Here is a 13,799-nt window from a genome sequence, read left to right on the forward strand (position 1 = left end):
ATACCCCATAAAGTGCGTATCATATGCACGCGAAAAAAAGAGTATCATACGCACGCCAAAATGAGTTTTGGCATATACATTCCACGACATTGCACACTCATACTATTTATACGCATTTTTCGTGAGATCCGGCTGCAATATAAGCTAGATTGTTCTGTGTTCTTTTTTTTTTTTATTAAACATACCTGATATGACCTTGTTAATATGTAACTGCAAACATATTTTGTAGCTACTTTATCTTTGCAAAAAAAATATTAAATTACATTTTCATTTTAATTTTTAAGTTTAATCAAAGGTTTCAAATATATCCTAACAATACAAACTTGTAGATTTAGAATATTTTTTGTGCAATGTCAATCTATTTGATAATTTTTTTCTTCAACAATATGAACCATATAAACATTAAATCGGCATAATATGCATTATAAAAGTGGGACAAAATAAGTAACAAGCGTTACTTTTGTCCCGACAGGAAGTCCTGACATTTAAGCACGATTTACTTTTATACTGAAAAACTCTGAAAAGACAAACTTTCAGGATGTGTAACAGCTATAAATAATCTGTAGATTATTACTGTGACACATGAAACGAGAAACACAACTTGTAATTAGAAAAAAAAGCAGCTTCAGTAGGCTAATTTACTTTCCATACTCGAAACCTATATTTCGGACCCAACCGCGCTAAACGATGACCAAATCACATGATTTTTGGCAGATCCATCAAGGGTTGCGTGCTGAACATGCTGTCATAGCTTGGAATGCAAATGTAGTCAGGGCTCTGAGAAAATCGCTTTGTTACTTTCGTCGTCCCGCGTTACTTTCGCCCCGGTTCTCCCCTACCGTTTCAATGGTAATGTTCAATTTCAAAATGGTTTTCACAGGATTTATTTTCAGTTAGTAAGCTTTCGATTGAAATTTATTTTGATTACTAAAATATGGAAAATGAAAAAGGCGATAAAATAAGTAAATAAAATAAATAAAACCAGTGCCAGGCGTCCCCGCTGTTTTAACATTAATAATAAATGTTTCTTGAGCAGCAAATCAGCACCTGCAATGATTTCTGAATGATCATGTGACACTAAAGACTACAGTAAATTATAATATTTCACTTTATTACAGTTTTTACCATTCTGGCCATAAACATTTGAATGGTGTGTAAAGAATGAAACTCATATAAACTGCATCATACAAATGTATGCAAATGATGGCTAAATTTTCATTTTAGGATGAACTATTAGGTAAATTATTAAAGCAATTGCTTTGAAATCCCTTAAGTGCACAGAAAGGCCAGTTATAATAGTCTTACAATTGGGAACAAAAAAGAAAAGTAAATGGAATTCCTCTCTGAATAGTAAAATATAATCACATTATTAAAGTGCGTATAAAATGATGGCCGTTCTTATAGAGGGGCTGGTGAGATGAAGGCACTGATGGCTGATGCAACTGCGCGCTGCTGGAATTTCACGTTTGACATTTACAGGGCTCAAAGTTTGTTCTGACTGCTGAATATTAAAATTCGATGAACACCCCTCGTTTAGTTTGGCTTTTCAGTTTGATCTGTCACCCCTGCCTTATCTGTCTGTTGTTAAAGCACAGGCCAGTTTTTTCTTTGCCCAGAAAGCATGTTTAATAAAGTAGAGGTCAGCAGAACATCTTATGCAGGTGCTGCAGTGCAAGAGCTTATAAAAGCAGGTCAGAGAAGCACTGCAGAGAAACCACAGGAGAAAAACTGCCACAAACCTAAACACTGCTGCAGCAAACACATTTTATTCTATCTATCTATCTATCTATCTATCTATCTATCTATCTATCTATCTATCTATCTATCTATCTATCTATCTATCTATCTATCTATCTATCTATCTATCTATCTATCTATCTATCTATCTATCTATCTATCTATCTATCTATCTCTTTATTCGTCTGTCTGTCTCTTTATTCGTCTGTCTGTCTGTCTCTTTATTCGTCTATCTGTCTCTTTATTCATCCGTCTATCTATCTATCTATCTATCTATCTATCTATCTATCTATCTATCTATCTATCTATCTATCTATCTATCTATCTATCTATCTATCTATCTATCTATCTATCTATCTCTTTATTCGTCTGTCTGTCTCTTTATTCGTCTGTGTCTGTCTGTCTGTCTCTTTATTCGTCTATCTGTCTCTTTATTCATCCGTCTATCTATCTATCTATCTATCTATCTATCTATCTATCTATCTATCTATCTATCTATCTATCTATCTATCTATCTATCTATCTATCTATCTGTCTGTCTGTCTGTCTGTCTGTCTGTCTGTCTGTCTGTCTGTCTGTCTGTCTGTCTGTCTGTCTGCCGTCCGTCCGTCCGTCTGTCCGTCTTTTTGGCTCTCCATCACCTACTAACTTATTAGTTAAAATTAATAAAATCTCATGTTATTTAAACTGCATATATAATTCATCTAAATGAGTCAAGCATTGTGTCATCACAGAGAGTCATCATAGTCCGTGTATTCGCGTGTGTGCATTTTCTTGAAATTTCCCCATAAGAACCCCCCAACCTCACTCATTCATTGTTTGACCCTCACTTTATCTATAGAGGGAAATTGGTTTTTACTCCATCATAAATCATCAAAAGAGTTTTTGTACTGGAACACCGGAAGATGAATGTTTTCAGTGTTTGTGTTTGGTCGTCTTTGGGCACCATCACTTCTGTGAGCATGTCGAGGTAAGAAAGCATTACTGTAACTCACCTCGGTTCTGATAAAGGAACACGTGTTTAGAAGACAATAGCTTACCGTTTTTCTCAGTCGCTTTGGTACATTTCTCGAATCATCCTTGAGATTTGCAAAACAGTAAGTGGATTTCTCAAAACAATTCGTAAATAGCAAAACACCATGGATTACCTGCAAAAGCCAGTCTCTTTCTGAATAGCAAGATCCTTATCTCTCAGAAGTAAATATCTGTGTCAATCAACATGTCAGGCCAAGTCCTTTTGCTTAGTCATGTTGTCAGTATTACAGTGTACACTGGAGGGATGTCTGATGTGAACTATGGCTAGAGTTTTTCTTGATTATTGTAAATTGAAGGTTACACCTTAGTGTATGTGAGAGTTTGATTGCAAGAGACTGGACAAGATTCACATTTATGCTTTTTCTGCTAGTATTGTAACTTGTTGACTGAACATTACATTGTGATACAGAACGGAAAAGACAGCTCTGCATGAGATTTGGCGTGCATATGGCACGCGGTTTTTCTTTCTGGCGTATTATACTTATGAACCACCCACCCCCACCTACCCTAGAGCGTGTCATATGCACGCCATAAAGTGCGTATCATATGCACGCCAAAACTCATTTTGACGTATCCATTCCACACTGTAATAAATTATTGTTGTTTTTTGTTGGTGTAAGTTTCCTTAAAATTTTTAGTTTATTGAAATTAAACATTTGAGTTGATACAATGAAAGACATTTGTTTAATAAATAGAAACTCAAAATATTATTGTATCTAAACCACATAAAAAAATTGATAAATCATGAAAATAGCACTATTTGGCATGTTTCACTGCGTCATCAGAAAAAAACAACAACACAAAATTACCCAATATGCTTACAAAATCTCGGAAGTCTAATGGAAATGTATAGAAATATGCTTGACATATTAAAGGAAGTGTATGTAAGATTGTGGCCAAAACTGGTACTGCAATCACTATCCCCTCTCCCCCTCCCCCTGATTTGAGGTTGCCAGATAGGCTGCAGGATCAGCAGGAACGTTTGTATCTGCAGCTGTGGTAACTAGAGCCGATCTGGCAACCCGACTGACTTTGTGATTGGTCAATAGGTGGAGGGCGGAGCTTCAGGCCAAAACACAACATCAACATCAGTTGAGGACTGCAACAACAACTTTTAAATGACAATATCCTGGCCGGACTACTGTCAGTAATATAAGTATTTGAAATTAATATGATTTATTAATGTCTAGTGACATATCAGGGCCATTTTATGATTAATTAAAATACATTTATTACATAAAGTTCCTTTAAGACAACTTGTTCAACCATTTTGTTTTGTAAAGACTTATGCTATGAACTAATGCCTAAATGTTGGTGAGAACAGAGACCCATTATAATACATTTTGATCAACATGATAAGCAACTGATAATGTTGGAAACAGCAGATAATTATAAATAATCTTAGATGTACCAAAGCATTTGCAACTTGTTCAAGAAAGAAATATAAGAAATGAGAAACTGCTTTTTTGATGTGTACAAGTGACACGATGCGAAGCTCGATCAGGTAGTTTAGAGAATTTCAATTCTGATCTGAGAAATGTACCAAAGCAACTGAGAAAAACTGTAAAACTAACTTTGGGATTTAGGATCCTATTCAGACTGCATTGCATTGAACAATGTGTGATAAATGATTTTGGAGCAGTGTGATATGAGGGGTCACTGTATTAAAGAATTTTAAAGCCGAGGATTCCTTAGGACCATGACCTCAATAGGAATCTATTCATGGAATTCATCATCAGATGGTCTCCAGGCACATGTTTAATCAGGAAAAGCCCTATGGAAATAAAACTAAAATTATATTATGCTCTTGATGTTCTGATCCCTGTCATGATTTAGCTCAATTACAAAAAACTAGATTATGTGACAAAACGAAACAGATTTAAAGTCCCCATGGCTTTTAGTCTGAATATGTAAGCCTTAAAGGTGCACTATGTAGTATTTTTGCAGTAAAATATCCAAAAACCACTAGGCCAGTGTTATATATTTTGTTCAGTTGAGTACTTACAATATCCCAGATGTTTCCAACTATTTTTAAATTGTGAGAAAATTGCTATTTTAACTAAGGACCGGGACATGTCAGCATAGCGTTTGAGCAAGTCGTCTGTCAATTGCATCATATCTGCGCTACCCTCGGTTTCGGCTTTTGTTTGGCAGGAGCGCTTTACTCTTAGCAGTGTGAACAAGTGAACGCACGGATTAACGTCATAACATTGTTTTAAACACACTTAAATGTATCTAATATGATAAACAGAGCTGCATTACCTCAAAATCATAACCGGAAGAGCGGATCTGTGCAGGCGCCCGGCGACTGTGTCCCGTCCCGTCATAATAAAAGTCCCGGTATTCACGAGGCGGGTATTTGTTTAACAATCGCTCCAGCAGCTGTGCTCAGGCCCACAACACTCAGTCCTGCTCTGCTTTACACTACAGTAACGTTAATAACCGCATGCATGAACGTGATTTCTGCCCGAGTCCTATTTTCCACCGGCTGTGATGAGAAGACCACATCTCCCAAGATACTGCGCTCACACTTTGCGTCATCAAACTACGCATTTGTTTTGAATAGGCGCCCTCCAGTGGACGGAAAGTTGCATAGTGCACCTTTAATGTTATCTATAAGCTAGCGTGCTCCAAAACAATGACAACATTCGTATTTAGAAGATATAAACATTCAAAACTTACAGTCTCAGTTACTTCTGCTTACAAGGATTTTGATGACATCACTTCTTTTCAATCAAATGCTCTGTAGAATCCAAACAGATGCTGAAGCTGCGGCTAAAATTGGTCACTGGTTCACAAATGTAATATTTCCTATATGGTGTATAGCACATAGTGCACTAGGGGATAGGGAATGACTCAGACAGTGTAAATATGCTTTCTATTGGGGCGAATTAAGTCTGGTTTCACATTAGTGTCACACGAACGAACCATTGCAGTGTGCACAGTCTGCTCCGGTCCGGAGTCACGGTAGCACAGAGCGGATCATAACGTGTGAGGGCGAAGACCACAAAACATATCTATTTGAATTCTGCACAGAATGCTATATTTTAAAGCGATATGGAGGAGATTAGGATGGTAAACGCTAAGAGTTTAAGAGGAAACTGTGGCTTTACTGAGCTCAGCGGCAGCTCTGGCCGAGCCGTGATATAAACAGAACGTTATTAGCTATTTTAAAAAGGGGGGGGGGGGGCTGTTCAATATGTCCCGCCCTGTCTTCCTGTTTCAGTGGAAATTACATCAACATATTGAATAATGCTTTACGTTTCAAGGCACTTCAGTAGGCCCTTTAAAGACACATGCAATTCTGTCTCCGCTATAGGTGGCTTATTTAAAACAAAGGCGTAGCTTGATGACGCCTTGTTTTCGCTGGGCTTTTATAAACGGCCGCTTCCGCTTCTTCCGGTCATGCGTGTGCGGTAACTCTGCGCTGTTTTTATGCGCTGCGCTGCTTTTATCATAATAAGATACATTTGAGTGTGTTGAAAGTAATGTTATAATGCTACTCACTCAGCAGCTATGAGGCACTTGTTGCATATACTGCAGTTAGCTAAATTGATATTAGGCGTGGTAAAACATGGTACTCGTAGTAAATCAAGAAAATAAGATTTAAACAATAAGACTAACTGTGTTGAGCTATATAACAATAATCAGTTTTCTGTTGCTGAATATATCCAAAAAGTTGCTCACCTGTCTAATAAAACATGATATATTAAGTATCTTTGGTGTTTCCATGGTTTCTACTAATTTTTTTTTTTTTTTTGAGGGCAATAAAGGTATGATGTCACTGATAGACAACACACATAAATTATTTGGGATACACAAGTCAGTAAAATATATAAAATTGTTCAAGTGGTTTTTGGATATTGAAATAAAATCTTACATATTGTGCCTTTAAAAGGGTTAGTTTATTCAAAAAATGATAATTCTGTAATTAATTACTCCCCCTCATGCCGTTCCAGACCCATAAGACCTCCGTTCATCTCCTGAGCAAAAATAAAGATATTTTAGTTGAAATCTGATGGCTCATAAAGGCCTCCATTGGCCACAATGTAATTTCCTCTCTTAAGACCCATAAAAGGCACTGAAGACGTCGTTACAAAGCCCATCTCACTACAGTGGCTCTACAATTATTTTATGAAGCGACAAGAATTTATTGTGCGCAAAAAAACTAAACAAAACACTAAATAACGACTTATATAGTGATGGCCGATTTCAAAACACTGTTTCATGAAGCTTTGGAGCATTTTACTTCAGCATATCGAATCAGCAGTTCAGATCGCCAAAGTCATGTGATTTCAGCAGTTTGTCCTTTGTCGGTTTGACTCGCAAGGCCTTCACGATATAAGCCATTATTTAGTTGTTTTTTGCGCAAAAAATATTGTCGTCGCTTCATAAAATGATTGTAGAATCACTATAGTGAGATGGGCTTTGTAACAACGTTTTTAGTGCCTTTTATGGGTCTTGAGAGGAAATGTCATTGTGGCCAATGGTCTTATGTTGAACGACATGAGGGTAAGTAATTAATGACCGAATTTTCACATATTGAGTGAACTAACTCTTTAGGGGAAATTCAAAACCATTAGACTATATTAATAACTGTGCAATACAGAAATATTGGGTAAATTATTTCACATAAAGACATTTACATTTAGCAGACGCTTATCCAAAGCGACTTACAAAAAAGGGGAGAGTAATAGAAGCAACGAAACAGACAAGGCCAACAACCTGTAAGAGCTGTAAGAAATCTCAATTAATTAGCACAGTACACAATTTTTTTTTTTTTTGACATGCTTTTGGATATGACAAAAACAAACAATTGCAAACATGTAACACTTTATACATGAGGGAAACAGAGGCTATATGTTTCATGGTGGCTTTATTTTTGTTGGATTACATTACAAAGACAAGCCTAAGGGTTTGGCAAAACTAACAAACAATTAGACAGTATATTGTTGCCCAAGAAAAAATATAGTTCATTGAACACACACTGCTATAACGAGGCATATTTTCACAATGGAAAAATAATTATTAGGCTAACCCATAATTAATAGATTTTCACGTAAACAATAAAACGATTATGAAACAAGTTTACATTTTTAGAAGTTAGACTTTTAGTTTGGAATTATTCTAATTTTCGTTTCGTTTTGAACTATGAGTCTGAAACCAATATACAAGAGAAGAGACTTTTGACTCAAAACCTCACATAGGCCTAGCTATAATACGTGCACTCCATTCTATATTTTGCTATAAGGATCTCAGATCAGTGATGTCTAAGCAACGATGCTTGAGTGAATTCCAGCAGCCCGGTCTGAAGTTCTTGGAGGGCAGAAAGGCGCCGAAGCTTGGATCCTGCATTCATTAATTCAGTGAAGTCTCGCGGTGTTCACGCAACCTCTCAGACATCTTGCGTTTGTCAGACGAGTCTGTTACATGCACGAACAGAAACGCAGTCAAATCTCACCCAGCATCGCTCGATCGCCATCACCTCTTCACATGCGGGGCTGAACTGAGTTTGCGCGTTCGAGACACTCGGAGAGGATCGCGTGCGGCGTTATTTTCGTATTGTGCGTCATTTCTGCATTTCTGCGTTTCCACCCAGGCAATATGGCAACACCCGCCGCTGTAAACCCATCGGGTGAGTAGCAGTTTTATCGTTGTGCCTTTAAATATACTGTGTGTGGTGTATAAAGAGAAACCGACCGTCGGGGTTTTACCCAATATTGTGTTTTCGCTTTAACAAAAGAAACCGCGACGCTTTAAACGCACGCGAGCACCCCCTCCCCCCTGCACAAGTAACAACAGCGACATTTAGAATTTTAAACGCTACATTGTATCACTGCTATATCCTTCATATAACGTTTATTCTTTCGGGACTATAGAACATTGCGCGACTGTATTGTGACGTCAGAATTAAATGTATCACATTTGGCTTTATTCTGTCGTGGCTTGTTGCTAATGCAAATTAGATGCTGAATACATTTTCCCAAGGCAGTACGTGCTTTGATTTCCTTGATACACAGCTAGTCAATCTGATACATTGCTTATGTGGACTGTAATGATGACGTGAGGTTTTTTGTTTTGAGTCTGAGTGTACAACACACAAAACTACTTCCTCAGCCTGTTGATTCCATTGCGAAAATAGATGTGGAGCTAATATAGTCAAATTTATTGTCATATGTACAGATTATTAGCATAGCAAGTGATATTGTGATGTTTCTGTGAAGCATAAAAAAAGTCAACAGACAAAACTATCGCGTACAAATAGCTACAAAATAGTAGCAATCATATGAGACAAAAAGCTAAAGTGACAGTTCGAGATGTAAACACGAGCACTGGATTGTTGTGTGACTGTCATGAGCTAATGTAAGTTTACGTAGCTAAATGACTGTTTGAAGTTTTTATTTTGTCTGAATTTTTAATGGCGCTAGAGTTTAAACTGTTGCTGTTTTAGTTTTTTTTTTTTTTTTTTTTTACCACTGTCGTGCTACCAGAGTCACGAATATGTAGGCATCTGTGGTCTGTTTTAGTCAACACAGGCAGAATGTTTCGTATAGTTGTTTGGCGACTCAGAACAACAAGCAGGATGAAAAGATGTCCAAGGCCAAATTATTAAATTAGCAGGGCTGCATAAAATTAACCCTGAGGGAGGAAAAAAAAAACACCTCAGTTTTATTCAGAGGCCCAAAGTGAGCAAAAATATGTAATTTGGTCCAGATGCTGATGATTTATAAAGGTCAAATAATTCTCATAGCTATAATGCAAATCAAATAGATATTTATAACAGAATGCTTACCTTACTTAACATAAATACAGATAAATATTAGTTATCACTCTATACCTCCCAATAATACAATATTTAAATGCTTAATTTTGTCCTATCAGCTCTATCCAAGTTCTGTATTTTTTATTCTGGGGGGCAAAACATAATGCATTGCAATAAAACGATGACAGAGATGAGCAACTGAATGTTCCTCAAAAGCGTATTCATCATGTTTGATACTCATTTAAAGGCAGAATATTTATATTATTGGATTAAAATATCCAAAAACCATTAGAACAATGTTATATTTTGTTGACTTGTGTACTTACATTATCACAAATGTTTCCGAGAATGTTAAAAAGCGTTTTTAACCACGACATGGTTATCAATGGCATCATACCATTGAATGGCATTACCCTCAATTTCCAAACCCTCAAAACCATGGAAACACCAAAGATGCGCTAATATATTTTGTGATATAAGACAGATGAACAACTGTTTGGATATATTCGTCGCCAGAAAAACGAATCATTGTTATACAGCGCAAGCGCAATACAGTTAGTCTTACTGTTTAAATCTCATTTTCTTGATTTACCGCGAGTACCATCTTTTACCATGCCGAAGATCAAACTAGCTTACTGCAGTGTGCAACAAGTGTCTCATAGCAGTCTCACTGAGTGAGTAGAATTACAACTTCCAACACACAACACACAACACATAATAATATGATAACCTGTTACACACACATGCATGACTGGAAAAAGTGGAAGCAGCTGCAAAAAAATTACATATTGTGGTTTTAACATGATTTAAAAAAAAAAGAAATCAAGTTAGTCAAAGTTGCTTCGATCCAGTAAGTGTTCATCTTGAAATATTCTTAGCAATATAAAAGTTAATATAATGTTTACTTTATAAATATCATAAATATATCACAGCCAAAATACATTTTTTGCAATTATACTAAAAGGGATATATTTTTAAAAAAAGTTTATATAATATAATATATAAACTCACCTAAAGGATTATTAGGAACACCATACTAATACTGTGTTTGACCCCCTTTCGCCTTCAGAACTGCCTTAATTCTACATGGCATTGATTCACCAATGTGCTGAAAGCATTCTTTAGAAATGTTGGCCCATATTGATAGGATAGCATCTTGCAGTTGAGGGAGATTTGTGGGATGCACATCCAGGGCACGAAGCTCCCGTTCCACCACATCCCAAAGAGGCTCAGTCAAAGTTGCTCTTCTATCAGTTTTAATCTGTCGGCCCATTCTCCTCTGACCTCTAGCATCCACAAGACATTTTTGCCCACAGGACTGCCGCATACTGGATGTTTTTCCCTTTTTACACCATTCTTTGTAAACCCTAGAAATGGTTGTGTGTGAAAATCTCAGTAACTGAGCAGCTTGTGAAATAACTCCGGCACCAACTGCCATGCCACGCTCAAAATTGCTTAAATCACCTTTCTTTCCCATTCTGACATTCAGTTTGGAGTTCAGGAGATTGTCTTGACCAGGACCACACCCCTAAATGCATTTAAGCAACTGCCATGTGATTGGTTGATTAGATGGATTAATGAGACATTGAACAGGTGTTCCTAATAATCCTTTGAGTGTATATTTTGTGTGTGTAATATATATATATATATATATATATATATATATATATAAACTGTCAAGCAGACGACTGAAGGCATGTAGTAGTTATGCTGATAATTTAGAGGCTTTAGCTATTCAAATATTTTAAATACAATAAAAATAGTCTGAATTTAAATAAACATCGAATGCCATAGAATAAATATTATGCAACAGACTTACTGTACAAATCAAGCAAACTGGGTTAGTGATTAATCCAAAGAAACATGTCACAGAAACCTACTGCTGCTCAATTTATTCAGTTTGCTCTTGTTCAAGTAAACTACGCTCCATGACTCCATTGTTTCAATGAACACTTTTTTTTTCCCCCAGCGGGCAATTCCTTCCCCGTCACCTCATTGTAAATGCAAATGAGGTGAAATGAATAAAGAATGTGTGCATTATTAGCACCTGGTTGACACACTGAGCTGCCAAGCACGCTTTAGAATGCACATGAGCATTCTGCTCTGGAGTCACATGACTGTAGTTGAACTCAAGGGCACTTTTTTTTTTAAAGTCAGCTTGCTTTTATTTCAATTGCTTAAGAAATATGTAGGCCATCTGCACTTTTACCGTTATGCTCACAATGCTTAACAAAAGGCCCTGGTTGCAGCATGGCCGCGATAAAAACGTGTTTCGTACAAATAGCATTTGCCGTTTGTCAATAGGGATTACAGGCACAGTTGATTAGCAACAGTTCAGACTGTTTGCTGTCCTCTTGTGTTTGTGAAGGAAGCCTTTCTATTGAGAGGAGAGATGGATAACAGGGCTTGACCAGAAGTGTACCATTGCCAAGAAAGACTTGTGTGTTTCTAGAGCATATGGTGTGCCCCATCAGATAGCAAATGCTAATCACCTGTTGACAAGATTAACTTTGTTTTCTTGATAGAATGGGATGAGATATACAATGTATGTAATTTGAGACAGTATAAGTTAAATCTGTGAACAGTTTGCTATGCTGTTTATACCGCATTCAACTGATGTGTGACACAGATGTGTGTACACCTCTGTTTAAACGTTTAGGGTTAGTACGATTTTTTTAAGTTAATACTTTTATTCAGCAGACACATTCAATTATTCAAAAGTGACAGTAAATACATTTATAATGTAAACTGTTTAAAATAAATGCAGTTCTTTTGAACTTTCTGTTTGTCCAAAAAAATCACAAAAAATAAAAAGCAGCACAACTGTTTTCAACAGTGGTAATAATAAGAGGTTTCTGGAGCAGCAAATCAAGCATATTAGAAAAAAACACTGTACTGTCAAATAGCACCGTCCTTCAGAAGAGACGTTAAACCGAGGTCCCGATTCTCTGTCGTCGTTAAAAATCCCAGGATGTCCTTTGATAAAGAGTAGGGGTGTAACCCCGGCATTCTGGCCAAATTTGCCCACTGGCCCCTGTCCATCATGGCCTCCTAATAATCCCCATATAATGATTGGCTTCATCACTCTGTCTCCTCTCCACCAATCAGCTGGTGTGTGGTGGGCGTTCTGGCGCAATATGGCTGCCGTCACATCATCCAGGTGGATGCTGCACATTGGTGGTGGTTGAGGAGATTCCCCCTTCTATGCTTTGAGTGCCTGGAAAAGCGCTATATAAATGTAACTTATTATTATATTTAGATTTTTAAAACTTTTTTTTTCTCCAAAGTGTCAGCTCATATCGGCACTTGTGTCTTTCTGCCGCGATGTACTACAAATGTTCTAAAAGAACGGAAATCCAGCAGAATAGAAGTCAGATATACATTCTCTGTAGGGCTGGGACCATAAATTGATGCATCGCGAATTGAGAAATGATTCTGGATCGATTCTGAGATTTTCTGAAAACATTGTGATTCTTGTTTTCATAGCATAATTTTTTTAACAGCAGATGGCACTGCATGCTTTATAAACAGTCATACTCATACATTCATATAGTTTGAAAAAGACAGACTCTGGAGATTAATGACAAAATAACCATATAAAATTCATACTACATGTGTCATTTGTTATGCAACTTCAGACTTAGCCGAGCGCTCTTCAGTGCTCTTCTTCGAGCATTTGAGTGTGTGGTTAAAAACAAGCATAGAGCACCATTTGCTGTTAAAATCAATCCGAGAGAGAATTGCGATGCATTTGGAAAATCTCAAAATCTTCCGAGTTCATGTCATCCAAACGAACCATATGATGTCTGTCTGACGTCAGTCTAACGGATCGGAATTAAAAGTGCTAGTGTGAAAGTACCCTAAGGCCCTGTTTACACTGCATGGTTCAAGTGACTCAATTTCCGATTGTTTTTCCTTTCATGTGGCACAGATCGGATATGACGTGAACGTGTGAGCTGGAAAAAAACGCATGAATTCCGATATCCTTAGATCTGATTCAGGCATTACTCATATGTGGTAATAAATCCGATTTGAATCGGATATGTGTATTTGCGTCTGCCATGTAAGCGGTCAAATCGGATATTTCCCATTAAATGCGAGTCATAAGCCATCCACTCCCCCGCCGCGGTAGTAGAGGCGTGGCTGTTTGCTTTGCTAGTGAGCGCGCGCGCACATGGGGGTTCACGGACAGGTCACAGGAGTCACTGCTGAAAGTTGACGTGTCTTGCAGTGAAGATGGCAGAAAGTGCAGAGCCCAACTCGA

General features: G+C 37.3%; 1 protein-coding gene across 4 annotated transcripts in view; it reads left to right on the top strand.

The window, feature by feature from the left end:
* Positions 1 to 7,986: 7,986 nt before the first annotated feature.
* arnt2 (aryl-hydrocarbon receptor nuclear translocator 2) overlaps positions 7,987 to 13,799 on the top strand; it is a 92,402-nt gene continuing 86,589 nt past the window's right edge. Inside the window, exon 1 of one of the 4 annotated variants that reach the window (XM_067444967.1) lies at positions 7,987 to 8,407. In XM_067444967.1, the coding sequence (XP_067301068.1) occupies positions 8,377 to 8,407 (31 nt within the window). In that variant the 5' untranslated portion in view covers positions 7,987 to 8,376. The remainder of the gene's footprint in view (positions 8,408 to 13,799) is intronic. The other 3 variants (XM_067444958.1, XM_067444982.1, XM_067444974.1) reach the window with 3 other exon arrangements.

The sequence above is a fragment of the Pseudorasbora parva genome, chromosome 1, assembly GCF_024679245.1.
Source record: "Pseudorasbora parva isolate DD20220531a chromosome 1, ASM2467924v1, whole genome shotgun sequence".
In the NCBI taxonomy this organism is placed as follows: domain Eukaryota; kingdom Metazoa; phylum Chordata; class Actinopteri; order Cypriniformes; family Gobionidae; genus Pseudorasbora; species Pseudorasbora parva.